Here is a 13,055-nt window from a genome sequence, read left to right on the forward strand (position 1 = left end):
TTGGAAGTTGCAAATAATCTACAGAATCGAGTACATGACAGAGGAAGATTTGTTAGAGCATCTCCACCGGTACTTCTAAAAAAGCGGGCAGGCTATAGGGAACGTCTGCATGCAATTAGTCTTTGGGGATCACGTCTCATACCAATTAGTCCAAAAGAGAAACCATCATCATACATGCACATACAAGTGGAGACAGAAAAAGTAGGAGAATGAAGAACCTTTAGAGGGTTGAATACAAGTGGGCACATGCAACTTTTCAGCAGAAATTATACGCCAGCCTCCTAATCGACTCCCTTCATAAAGAGATTGCTACAGACGTGCCGTCGCTTTATTGAGATGCCGGTTTGGGCAATTTCTCTCGATGGAGATGCTCTTAGTATCGCTAGAGAATGTGCAGAGCGGGCAAAACACTTTGAAGAATCAACTTTCTGTCATGAGACCAGAGAATCAAATGGTGAAGCCCACAGGTTGGCTAGCTCTACCTTTGGTCTGGCTAATGGAGCCGCTCGAAGGGATGATACACATCTGCTTTGACAACTTACGCTCCAAGGATACAGTCGTCAAGGGAATTGCCCAAGAACAAGCCATACAAGGCTAACTCAGTTACTCAGTATGAATTAAGCTATTTTTTATCGCTATTCATTTGTCTTCAAGCAAGGAAACAACAATAACACAGAGAAACAGAAAGAGCTTCCACAATGGTACCACAGAACCAAATAAGACATACTGGTAGATCTATGGAAATGGAACAGATCAGCAAACAATATCACATGAACGTCTTGAAAAAACAACCATATGAAGAATTATCTGTAGGACAGCTCAAATTCAGCATCACAAAAAAGTACATGAGCAAAGATAACAAGAGGTCGGCCTAGAGAGCACAACCGGACCCTAGATCAACTAAACAGGTGGAGAGCTCTCTTTTCTTCACTGGGCGGTGGTGGTGGTGGTGTTGATGATGTCAGAGTCACCTGAAGGTTTCGTGTAATTGATCAGTACAAGTTAAAGAGTGCACATATAAAATAAATTGGAAGAAATTTGTATGTTAACGAACCAGGATCAATGATGCTGAGACAGCCCACCCGGTAGTACTTTCCACAGGCAGTTCCAAGATCAACATTGTCTGAAAGGCAAAAGGCATATTACTGAAGTGTACCCCTAAATTATGCACCAGTTGCTGGAATAGTGAAGACGTGCAAAAAAGGTTCAGAAAGGAAGGAATTATCTTACTTCCATGGAAATGGTGCACGCTAATTTTTGCTAACATGGCGTAATACTCTATCTCGGACTTCCTAAGTGGAGGGCAGTTGTTTGCGAGGATAATCAGCTTCCCTGAACATAGAAATACAATTCTCACATTAGTACTTCATAATAAAATGCAGAAAGGCCAAAGATGATCAATATAACAGTTATCCTAAAATCCTATTTATATATGAATGTGCAAAATGCTCTAGAAGGGACAAGTTAAATCATGATACCAGTTCAAACAACACAACACGTGATTTTTGCAAATATTGTACACCAGATATTAAGATATTGGATTGGATAAGCCATAATAGAGAGGATGGCTTTGTTCTTGGGCACTCATCTCTAGGGTGACAAAAAGAAGCAAAGAGCAAAATTTAAGTCCCACTCTACTATTTAAAATCCTATCTCTACAAAGTGTAAACAACATCAACAGAAAGTGAATAACTGCGAAATAAAATTGCAAAATTGCAAAAAGATCCAAGAACTCAATAGTAATGTCATAGGTGGGTAGCAAATTTCATCTTTCCAAATCATTTAAAAACTTCAGTGTCTATTTTCTAAAAACATAAACTTCAAAATGTACAACAAGGATGTCATTAGAGCAAGCCAAAGTGGTAAACCCCAGTCCCATTCTACAATAAAAAATCTCAACAATGCATACAAGTCCAAATATGCAGAAACACAAACATAAATAGTAGTAGAATCAAGAAACAATGAATTTTTGAACCTTCCATTGCCCCCAGATACAAAAGATATACTGGAAAACTTATTTAAGAGGATGTCACATTTCTAGGGCGCTGTATTCATCACCAAGGCACCCTTAAAGCAAGCCGAGGAGGTAAACTTCAGTCCCATTAAGCAACCTTAGATCTCAACACTAATCTAGAGCAAAAAACACAGCATGGTGGAATAAAGGCCAACTACCACATCCAGGCTGAATTTACAAGTCAACTTCGGATGAAAATTTTAACTCAACACACAACACAAACAGTATATTTCAACATCCTATTCATTATCTAATAGACATTGAAGAGGACATGGAAAAGTCTTAAACAAGAGGCGGCTTGTTCTAGGGCAGCAATGTATTCGTATCTAAGGCACATCTAAAGAGAGCTGATGAGGTGAACACCAGTCACATTCTACGAATTAAATTGACAGCACTACAAAATACAGTTGCTACCATTACGTGAAGATCGTATTGCACTAACAAAACTACCGCCATTAATGCATGGCCACAGAAGAAACATTAGCACAAGCGCCAGAGTTAACACAAGATCTGTAAGCAAAATCAGTACCATAAGTCTCAAGCAATCAGTAGGGTCCAAATTATAAACCATTATACGCGCTGCCGATCCGGCAATAGCATGAGCTACCCAATCAGCCAACCGACCAAAAGGATCACATCAACACTGAGAAACTAAAGCGTAAGAAGAGGGAGCAGAACTGTACCCTTGGAGCTGCGCAGCGTCTTGAGGACGGTCCTGTACCCGAGCGTGTACTTGCCGCTCTTCATGACGAGCTGCAGCTTGTTGTTGATGTTCTCCGTGCTCTTCTTCTGCAGCGCGCATAGACCGAAAATCAGTGAGAAACCCGCCGCATCAACCGAAACAGATCAGCTCGAAATGGGAGGGGAAGGGGATCGATTAGGGTTCGTACCGCCTTCTTGGTGGGAGCCATCGTTCCGAGCGGCCGCGGCGAGCGAGCGAGGGGATGCGGGGCGGCTTCGGCGGGGAGGCGGCGGCGGCAAATGGAGAGCTCGCTAGGGTTTGCAGAGAGGGGCTTTATAGGTGCGGACGAAATCGCCTGGGCCTTCCCTGACCTAGTTCGGCCTTAATGGACTTAGTTGGGCCCAATAAGTTACTGGGTGGGCCGTAACTTATAAATTGATCGTAAATAGAAGTCGCAGGCTCGCAGCCCAAGTCGCTTCTGATTGCAAAAACCTAGCAAGGGCCGTGCCGTGCCGTGCCTCCGCCACCTCCACCGACGCCGCCGTAGCAGCAATGAACGCGTCGCCGGAGAAGATGAATGGGGAGGGGAAGAAGAAGAAGGCGTTGGACATCCTCGCGGGCTCCGACGACGACTCCGATATCCCCGCCGAGGACAACTCGAAGATCCAGATCAACGAGGAATACGCGCGCCTCGAGGAGCAGAACAAGAAGGGCCTCGTCGCCGAGTCCGAAGACGACGACGAGTCGTCGGATGAGGACGTCGCCGCGGCCTCCCGCCGCATTGATCGTCGCATGCTCCAGCTCATCAGCCGCATCCGAAGCGGCGACAGCGCCATCTTGCAGAAGAATGCGAAGGTGTACTCCTCCTCGTCTGAGGACGAGGGCGAGGCCGGTGCAGAGGGGAAACCCAAGAAGGAGCGGCCACTGTACCTCAAGGACGTGAACGCGCAGCACCTGCTCGAGGAGGGTCCGGAGTTCGCGGCGCAGACTGGCCGCGGCAGCAAGTACGACAGGATTGCGTACGACGAACGGCAGAGGGAGGGGCTCAAGGAGTTCTTTGAGGCAGAGAAGAAGGCATTAGGCGATGGTGATGGCGAGGAGGACGATCTGTTCATGGAGAAGCAGACTGTTGGAGATGGTGGCGAGAGCGAAGAGGATGAAGATGAGAAGCGGACAGAGGAGCTGGTGGGTGAGGTTTTCGGGAAGGATGAGCAGCTGGATGAAAACGAGAGGTTCTTGAAGGATTACATACTCAATAGGCCATACCTTGAACCGGGGAACAATAATTTCTCTCTGGATGATATGCAGGCGGAAGAGGCCGAGATCGAAAAGTGGGAGGAGCATGAGATGAAAAATTGCACCAAAGGTTATAATTACCGGCATGAGGAGATGGCAGCTTCAGAGGCGCTAGTGACTGGTCGGGTAATGGGACATCCTCGCCATATTGAGGGCTCGGTTAGGAAGAAGGAGAGCAGCAGGAAGAAGCAGCGGAAGAGCAAAGCGGAGCGGAATGCAAAAGCCAAGCAGGAGCAGGCAGAGGAGCTGAAGCATCTCAAGAATTTGAAGAAGAAACAGATTGCTGAGAAGCTCGAGAAGATCCGGATGATTGCTGGAATTCAAGGGGATGCTGCCTGCAAGCTTGGTGCTGATGACCTGGAGGAGGATTTTGATCCAGAGGATTATGACAAGAAAATGCGGGAGATGTTTGATGACAAGTACTATGGTGCTGATGAGGTTGATCCTGGGTTTGGAAGTGGGGAAGATTTGGATGACAAACCTGATTTTGACAAGGAGGACAAATTGCTTGGGCTACCTGAAGAGTGGGCTCTTGATGATAAAGAAGGGTCTGCTGCTAGTGGTGACAAATCTATTAGCGAGAAGAAGAAGAAAAGTAAAAATAAGGAGCTTGCAGATGGTGATGGGGCAGGTGAGAAAAGGAAAAGGAAGATCTCTCTCAAGGACAGACTGGAGATTGAGAAAGAATTTGACGAGTACTATAAGCTAGACTATGAGGACACCATTGGAGATCTGAAGACTCGGTTCAAGTATAGGCAAGTTCAGCCGAACAGTTATGGCCTCAACACCTACGAGATACTGCAGGCAGATGATAGGGATTTGAACCAGTATGTTTCTATAAAGAAGCTTGCACCATATAGGGAGGATGAATGGTATGTGACTCATCATCAGAAGAAGAACACAGATACAATCCTTGGAGGACATAAGATACAAGGTAAGAAGGTCAAAGCTCATAAGAAATCTAAGTCTGGGGAAGGTCCTATTTCTGAAAAAACAAGGAAAGTTAAGCTGACAAGTAATGAAGAAACATATGCCAAGACAAAGTCAGAGGGCAAGAAGGTCAAGACTGGCAAGAGATCTAGGTCCGAGGAAGACACTAGTTCTGAAGAACCAGGGAGAGACAAACAGACAAGTGGACAAGAAGAAACAAATGGCAAGGAAAAGTCAACTAGAAGTAAACGGAGAAATCGCAGGAGGAAGGAGTTGCATATTTCTCCTAACAGGCGAAATGCATATGGGATATGAGAGATCCAAAGCATCACAACAGCAATTGAGTTTTAGGGATTCAGCATAGTTCATCTAGAAAATTTTGCTTTTTAGTACACTTCTGTCTATGTGTTGAAACATCTTTTTGGAGCCATCTATATACACGTATTATATTCTTCTACTCTTGGAAGTTACAAACCAGTGTCGTCCTATTAAAAACTTTTTTGTCAATGAATGTTTTGAAGACAGTTGCAGTTTGTGATTTCTTAGCTTCGCTGTTACAGTTTTATTTAGTTTGTGATTTCTGGATCAGTATTAAAAGGAATGCTTGTCTTATTATCAAATCACTTTTATTTGACTGACGAATTCACATGTGCTCTAGTTCCAGAAAGTACCCATTCTTCATGATATTACCTACGGAGTATATAGTAAATAGTAGCATAGTACTTACTTGTTTCATTGAGAATTTTGGTTACTTCCTGCTTGAACATTTTACTATTCATGTAGAAGTGCTTACTTTTTCATTCGACAGATTATATGAATCTGGTAGCAATATTCAGGTGAATGCCATCTCCATTTGCTTAGTACAATAGTTGTGGCAATTGCTGAACATATTTCCTTCTGATTTCTTGTGTGAAACAGGTTGATTTGTACCGGTTTACTGCCGGGCTTCTTACCAGTATTTGTTTCCCTGAGTTGTTAGGTTATTGAGCCAAATAACCATTCAAGTTACTGTTGCTTCTGCGCAATGTCCACAACTGAAAGCAGAAGGCTGTCTGAGGACTATGTGTATGAGGATGCGAATGGCATGCACCTTGTCCATGAGGTGTGCTCTCGTGGTGAGCTGTTTTACATGATTATAGGGCACGTACGGTACTTGGATTTTGACGCGCCTGCTATCATTAGACAGATCGCTGGTTGGTTGAAAGCTCTTCACAAGGAGGAAATCATAAACAGAAACTTGAAGCTGGAGAATTGCCACTTCACAGACACAAAAGAAGATTCCACGTTGAAGATCATGGATTTTGATTTGAGCTCTGTAGAAGATTTCAGTGACCCAATCGTGGCGTTGTTTGGTTCCATAGATTATGTTTCACCAGAAGCACTCTCGAGGCAAGAGGTTTCGGCTGCAAGTGATATGTGGTCTGTTGGGGTGATTCTGTATATTCTCTTATTCGGGTATGTTGGTAATCCTTTCTCATGATAATTCTCCTTGCTTGATTTGTGCAGCATATTCCTCAGGCTCTGATTTTTATAGTGCTTCAGATGCCCACCATTCCATGCTCCATCTAAAAGAGAAGAACAGCAAAGGATCCTGTAAGTAAGTACTCCTCTGAACTAGCATCTGTGGAAAATGTTCTGCATTGGCGATACAATTGGTAGTTTTCTTTTTATTCATGTCTCCATGCTTCCACCTTTTAATTGTCTGCAAATGCCACTTGAATTTCCACTTGTCTTATCTGATGTCCAGTCCAAACTTTTAACGGGAAAGTTTCTTTGCGATGTCTAAGTCAGTAGCTAACTAGAGATTCCTAAGGATGCAAAGAAAATATTGTCTCACATGCAATCCACTAGAATATAACGTGTTCTACTGAGAATAATACTCATCTTATGAGACGGTGTGGATGTAGGGTCAGTTGGGGCCTGTGTTATGGGACACTCAAAAAGGAATTGGCACCTTGGTTTTGAAGACTCGAGGCCAAAACCAAAACTCCCTCCGATCCAAATTAATTGTTGGAGATTTAGGCAAAATGTTGCCTAAATTTGTCTAGGTTCATTGAACCTGCGGCAACTAATTTGGATCAGAGATACTGGTGTATTTGTACAACTTGAGCACTTCAGTATGCATGCGGATACTTTTAATTGTTACTTGCTTCAACAAAGAACCAATACCTTAATCTGATGTCGTTTGTTTTGGTGCTTCTTTTAGGGCGAATTCAGTTTTGAGGAGTATACATGGAAACCAATAGCTTAATCAGCCAAAGATTCAATTTCAATCTTCTTTCCATTGGACCTTATAAGAGGCCCACTGCGAGTGATGTATGTCTCGTGCTCACTTTTCTGTTTCTTCACACTTAACTTGATGATATAGCTGAATTAACTGTGGGTCCATTTATGGTGACAATCCAGCATTTTTATGCATCCTAGGGTGTAGGAGACTGTGCCAAGCAAGATCGCGTGGATGCATAGGTTGTCTCAAAACTGCAAAGGTCCGATGCTAGAAGGAAATTGCGGGCAGCAGCGATATAGTCAGCATCCTGATGTGAGTATACGGGCTTACCCAATCTTGATAAAATACAAAGCTTTTGTAATCTCTGTTATCATCGATCGTTTCGTCCACTTCATCTAAATCTTTAATTTTTGGCGGACGTGTAAGTTTTAGGTTAACATTTACGCTATACATGGTCTAGGAGATTTTCTATGTCGGCAATAATTGTTGTTTTTATATGCTATATTTGCAGAATGGATGATTTAGATGGCCCGGTTTATTGTGACTGCACAAAGTGGACGAATCTCGTACCCACTTTTTTAGAACCTCAACATGCCATGTTTAGCTCTACTAGTTTCGGCACGATGTTGCAACTGCCAGCCTTCGGCGTGCGCACAAATTTGATCAGATTTATGATAGAGCTATTTGATGAGACATTCGTCGTACAAGACAAGGCATGAGCTATAGTTGCAACCACTGTAGACATAGAATGCATATATGGTCTAGGTAATGACGATTATTCTACTTTTCAAAATAATTGATCAAGAATGTTTAGTAAGTAGAAGGACCATACCGGCTAGTTATCTCACCAAGTCTAGTGAAAATCTAGTTATTTCCGAATTGATTGCTAACATAGAGAGAGAAGGCTTCCGAGGATGACTTTGTGTGGAAAGCAGTGCTTGTGCTAATCGGCATGGTTCTTGCGTCATATGCCCCTGATAACGCGTCAAGCACACGTCCGTTGGGAACCCCAAGAGGAAGGTGTGATGCGTACAGCAGCAAGTTTTTCCTCAGTAAGAAACCAAGGTTATCGAACCAGTAGGAGTCAAGGGCCACGTGAAGGTTGTTGGTGATGGAGTGTAGTGCGGCGCAACACCAGGGATTCCGGCGCCAATGTGGAACCTGCACAACACAATCAAAATACTTTGCTCCAACTTAACAGTGAGGTTGTCAATCTCACCGGCTTGCTGTAAACAAAGGATTAAACGTATGGTGTGGAAAATAATGTTTGTTTGCAAAGAACAGTAGAGAACAATGATTGCAGTAGATTGTATTTCAGATGTAAAAGAATGGACCGGGGTCCACAGTTCACTAGTGGTGTCTCTCCAATAAGAAATAGCATGTTGAGTGAACAAATTACAGTTGGGCAATTGACAAATAGAGAGGGCATAACAATGCACATACATAACATGATGAGTAATATGAAATTTACTTAGGGCATTACAACAAAGTACATAGACCGCTATCCAGCATGCATCTATGCCTAAAAAGTCCACCTTCGGGTTAGCATCCGCACCCCTTCCAGTATTAAGTTGCAAACAACAGACAATTGCATTAAGTATGGTGTGTAATGTAATGAACACAAATATCCTTATACAAAGCATTGATGTTTTATCCCTAGTGGCAACAGCACATCCACAACCGTAGAACTTTCTGTCTCTGTCCCAGATTCAATGGAGGCATGAACCCACTATCGAGCATAAATACTCCCTCTTGGAGTTACAAGTATCAACTTGGCCAGAGCCTCTACTAGCAATGGAGAGAATGCAAGATCATAAACAACACATATATGATAGATTGATAATCAACTTGACATAGTATTCCATATTCATCGGATCCCAACAAACACAACATGTAGCATTACAAATAGATGATCATGATCATGATAGGCAGCTCACAAGATCTAACATGATAGCACAATGAGGAGAAGACAACCATCTAGCTACTGCTATGGACCCATAGTCCAAGGATGGACTACTCACACATCAGTCCGGAGGCGATCATGGTGATGTAGAGTCCTCCGGGAGATGATTCCCCTCTCCGGCAGGGTGCCGGAGGCGATCTCCTGAATCCCCCGAGATGGGATCGGCGGCGGCGGCGTCTCTGGAACTTTTTCCGTATTGTGGCTCTCGGTAATAGGGTTTTCGCGACGGAGAGTTTAAGTAGGCGGAAGGGCAGGGTCGGAGGCGGCGCAGGGGCCCCACACCATAGGGCGGCGCGGGCCCCATGCTGGTCGCGCGGCCCTGTGGTTTGGGCGCCTCGTGGCCCCACTTCGTATGCTCTTCGGTCTTCTGGAAGCTCCGTGGAAAAATAAGACTTGGGCGTTGGTTTCGTCCAATTCCGAGAATATTTCCTTTGTAGGATTTCTGAAACCAAAAACAACACAAAACAGGAACTGGCGCTTCGGCATCTCGTCAATAGGTTAGTGCCGGAAAATGCGTATAAATGATGTAAAGTGTGTATAAAACATGTGAGTATTATCATAAAACTAGCATGGAACATAGGAAATTATAGATACGTTTGAGACGTATCAAGCATCCCCAAGCTTAGTTCCTACTCGCCCTCGAGTAGGTAAACGATAACAAGGATAATTTCTGAAGTGACATGCTATCATAATCTTGATCAATACTATTGTAAAGCATATGAGGTGAATGAAGTGATTCGAAGCAATGGTAAAGACAATGATTAAACAACTGAATCATATAGCAAAGACTTTTCATGAATAGTACTTTCAAGACAAGCATCAATAAGACTTGCATAGGAGTTAACTAATAAAGCAATAGATTCTTAGTAGAAAGTTTCGAAGCAACACAAAGGAAGATATAAGTTTCAGCAGTTGCTTTCAACTTCAACATGTATATCTCATGGATAATTGTCAACACAAAATAATATGATGAATGCAAATAAGCAAGTATGTAGGAATCAATGCACACAGTTGACACAAGTGTTTGCTTCTAGGATAGAAGGAAGTAGGTAAACTGACTCAACATAAAGTAAAAGAAAGGCCCTTCGCAGAGGGAAGCATGGATTACTATTTTTGTGCTAGAGGTTTTATTTTGAAAACATAGAAACAATTTTGTCAACAGTAGTAATAATTCATATGTGTTATGCATAAGACATCCTATAAGTTGCAAGCCTCATGCATAGAATACCAATAGTGCTCGCACCTTGTCCTAATTAGCTTGGATTTACATGGATTATCATTGCATAACATATGTTTCAACCAAGTGTCACAAAGGGGTACCTCTATGCCGCCTGTACAAAGGTCCAAGGAGATAGATCGCATTCGATTTCTCGTTTTTGATAGATCTCAACTAAGGACATCCATACCGGGACAACGTAGAAAACAGATAATGGACTCCTCTTTAATGCATAAGCATTCAACAACAGATAATATTCTCATAAGAGATTGAGGATTAATGTCCAAACTGAAACTTCCACCATGATACATGGCTTTGGTTGGCGGCCCAATGTTCTTCTCTAACAATATGCATACTCAAACCATTTGATCATGATAAATCACCCTTACTTCAGACAAGACGAACATGCATAGCAACTCACATGATATTCAACAAAGGTGTAATAGTTGATGGCGTCCCCAGAAACATGGTTACCGCTCAACAAGCAACTTATAAGAAATAAGATACATAAGCGACATATTCTTTACCACAATAGTTTTTAAGCTATTTTCCCATGAGCTTTATATTGCAAAGACAAGGAATGAAATTTTATAGGTAGCACTAAAGCAATTTACTTTGGAATGGCAGAGAAATACAACATAGTAGGTAGGTATGGTGGACATAAATGGCATAGTTTTTGGCTCAAGGATTTGGATGCACGAGAAGAATTCCCTCTCAGTACAAGGCTTTGGGCTAGCAAGGTTGTTTGAAGCAAACACAAGTATGAACCGAAGACAAAACTTACATAAGAACATATTGCAAGCATTATAAGACTCTACACTGTATTCCTTGTTGTTCAAACACCTCACCAGAAAATATCTAGACTTTAGAGAGACCAATCATGCAAACCAAATTTCAACAAGCTCTATGGTAGTTCTCCACTAATAGGTGCAAAGTACATGATACAAGAGCATAAACATGATCTATTTGAGCACAACAATTGCCAAGTATTAAATTATTCAAGACAATATACCAATTACCACATGAAGCATTTTCTGTTTCCAACCAAATAACAATGAACGAAGCAGTTTCAACCTTCGCCATGAACATTAAAAGTAAAGCTAAGAACACCAATGTTCATATGCAACAGCAGAGCGTGTCTCTCTCCCACACAAAGAATGCTAGGATCCGATTTTATTCAAACGCAGACAAAAATAAAAACATACAGACGCTACAAATAAAGCACATAAGATGTGACGGAATAAAAATATAGTTTCACTAGAGGTGACCTGATAAGTTGTCGATGAAGAAGGAGATGCCTTGGGCATCCCCAATTTAGATTCTTGAGTCTTCTTGAAATATGTAGGGATGAACCACGAGGGCATCCCCAAGCTTAGAGTTTTCACTCTTCTTGATCATATTGTATCATCCTCCTCTCTTGATCCTTGAAAACTTCCTCCACACCAAACTCAAAACAAACTCATTAGAGGGTTAGTGCATAATCAAAAATTCACATATTCAGAGGTGACATAATCATTCTTAACACTTCTGGACATTGCACAAAGCTACTGAAAGTTAATGGAACAAAGAAATCCATCCAACATAGCAAAATAGGCAATGCGAAATAAAAGGCAGAATCTGTTAAAACAGAACAGTCCATAAAGACAAATTTTTTAGAGGCACTTAACTTGCTCAGATGAAAAAGCTCAAATTGAATTAAAGTTGCGTACATATCTGAGGATCATTCACGTAAATTGGCAGATTTTTCTGAGTTACCTACAGAGGGGGCTACTCAAATTCGTGACAGCAAGAAATCTGTTTCTGCGCAGTAATCCAAATCTAGTATCAACCTTACTATCAAAGACTTTACTTGGCACAACAATGCAATAATGTAAAGATAAGGAGAGGTTGCTACAGTAGTAACAACTTCCAAGACTCAAATATAAAACAAAAGTGCAAAAGTAAAATAATGGGTTGTCTCCCATAAGCGTTTTTTTTAACGCCTTTCAGCTAGGCGCAGAAAGTGTGAATCAAGTATTATCAAGAGATGAAGCATCAACATCATAATTTTCACAATTTGTCACAATAGGTATATTAGGTGCTCCATCATCTATAGTGGTACTTAGGGCTTTGTCAATTTTAGGCCTATAATAGTTTTTTGGCTTAGGCACCTTAGAGACATACATGAACTTTTGCTCCTTACCCACATAAGCATTCTCTTTAAACTTAAGAGAAGAAAAAGTTGAACCCAAGGTTCCCATAGCTTCTTCAAGTTCACTAATCCTATGTGTTTGATTATCATGAGTAGCACAAGTTTCTAAGACGGCAATTCTCTCATTAATTACACTTAGAGATTTATCAAGTTTATTAGTGTTATCAAGTAATATTCCCAATTTAGTCTCAACACTTGGAAGATTTTTCTCTATGGCCTCAACTTTTTCATGACATCTTCAAGAGAAATTTCAATTTTAGCTTCATTAACATGTGGTATTCCAACTAGACTCTCAATAATGCAACTAGCTTCTAAAGCCGGAGTGCCTAGGAAATTACCTCCCGCAAGAGTATCAAGAACATACCTATTCCAGCTAGAGATACCAACATAAAAATTCCTAAGTAGGATAATAGTGGAGTGTTTCTTAGTGCACCTATGATGAGCATCACTAACTCTATACCAAGCATCTTTAAAATATTCTCCCCCTTGTTGCTTAAACGAACGAACTTCAACTTCAGGATTACTCATTTTAGCAA

General features: G+C 41.8%; 3 protein-coding genes across 3 annotated transcripts; 2 read left to right on the forward strand and 1 right to left on the reverse strand.

The window, feature by feature from the left end:
• Positions 1–771: 771 nt before the first annotated feature.
• LOC127343044 (large ribosomal subunit protein eL30) lies at positions 772–3,061 on the reverse strand. The gene is made up of 5 exons (XM_051369120.2): positions 2,905–3,061; positions 2,698–2,803; positions 1,231–1,332; positions 1,055–1,123; positions 772–971 (listed from the first exon to the last, which is right to left on the reverse strand). Exons 1-5 carry the CDS (start codon positions 2,923–2,925, stop codon positions 928–930), a joined length of 342 nt encoding a protein of 113 aa, XP_051225080.1. The 5' UTR covers positions 2,926–3,061; the 3' UTR covers positions 772–927.
• Positions 3,062–3,180: 119 nt separating this feature from the next.
• On the forward strand, positions 3,181–5,405 carry LOC127343042 (uncharacterized). The gene is given in 2 exon segments (XM_051369115.2): positions 3,181–5,231; positions 5,234–5,405. Coding segments are annotated over 2 exon segments (2,016 nt in total). The 5' UTR covers positions 3,181–3,248; the 3' UTR covers positions 5,267–5,405.
• A 541-nt stretch (positions 5,406–5,946) lies between these two features.
• Positions 5,947–6,447, forward strand: LOC139838081 (calcium and calcium/calmodulin-dependent serine/threonine-protein kinase-like). Its single transcript, XM_071827435.1, has 2 exons — positions 5,947–6,341; positions 6,429–6,447. Exons 1-2 carry the CDS (start codon positions 5,947–5,949, stop codon positions 6,445–6,447), a joined length of 414 nt encoding a protein of 137 aa, XP_071683536.1.
• The last annotated feature ends 6,608 nt before the right edge of the window (positions 6,448–13,055 follow it).

This window comes from Lolium perenne, chromosome 3 (genome assembly GCF_019359855.2).
Source record: "Lolium perenne isolate Kyuss_39 chromosome 3, Kyuss_2.0, whole genome shotgun sequence".
NCBI classification, from domain to species: domain Eukaryota; kingdom Viridiplantae; phylum Streptophyta; class Magnoliopsida; order Poales; family Poaceae; genus Lolium; species Lolium perenne.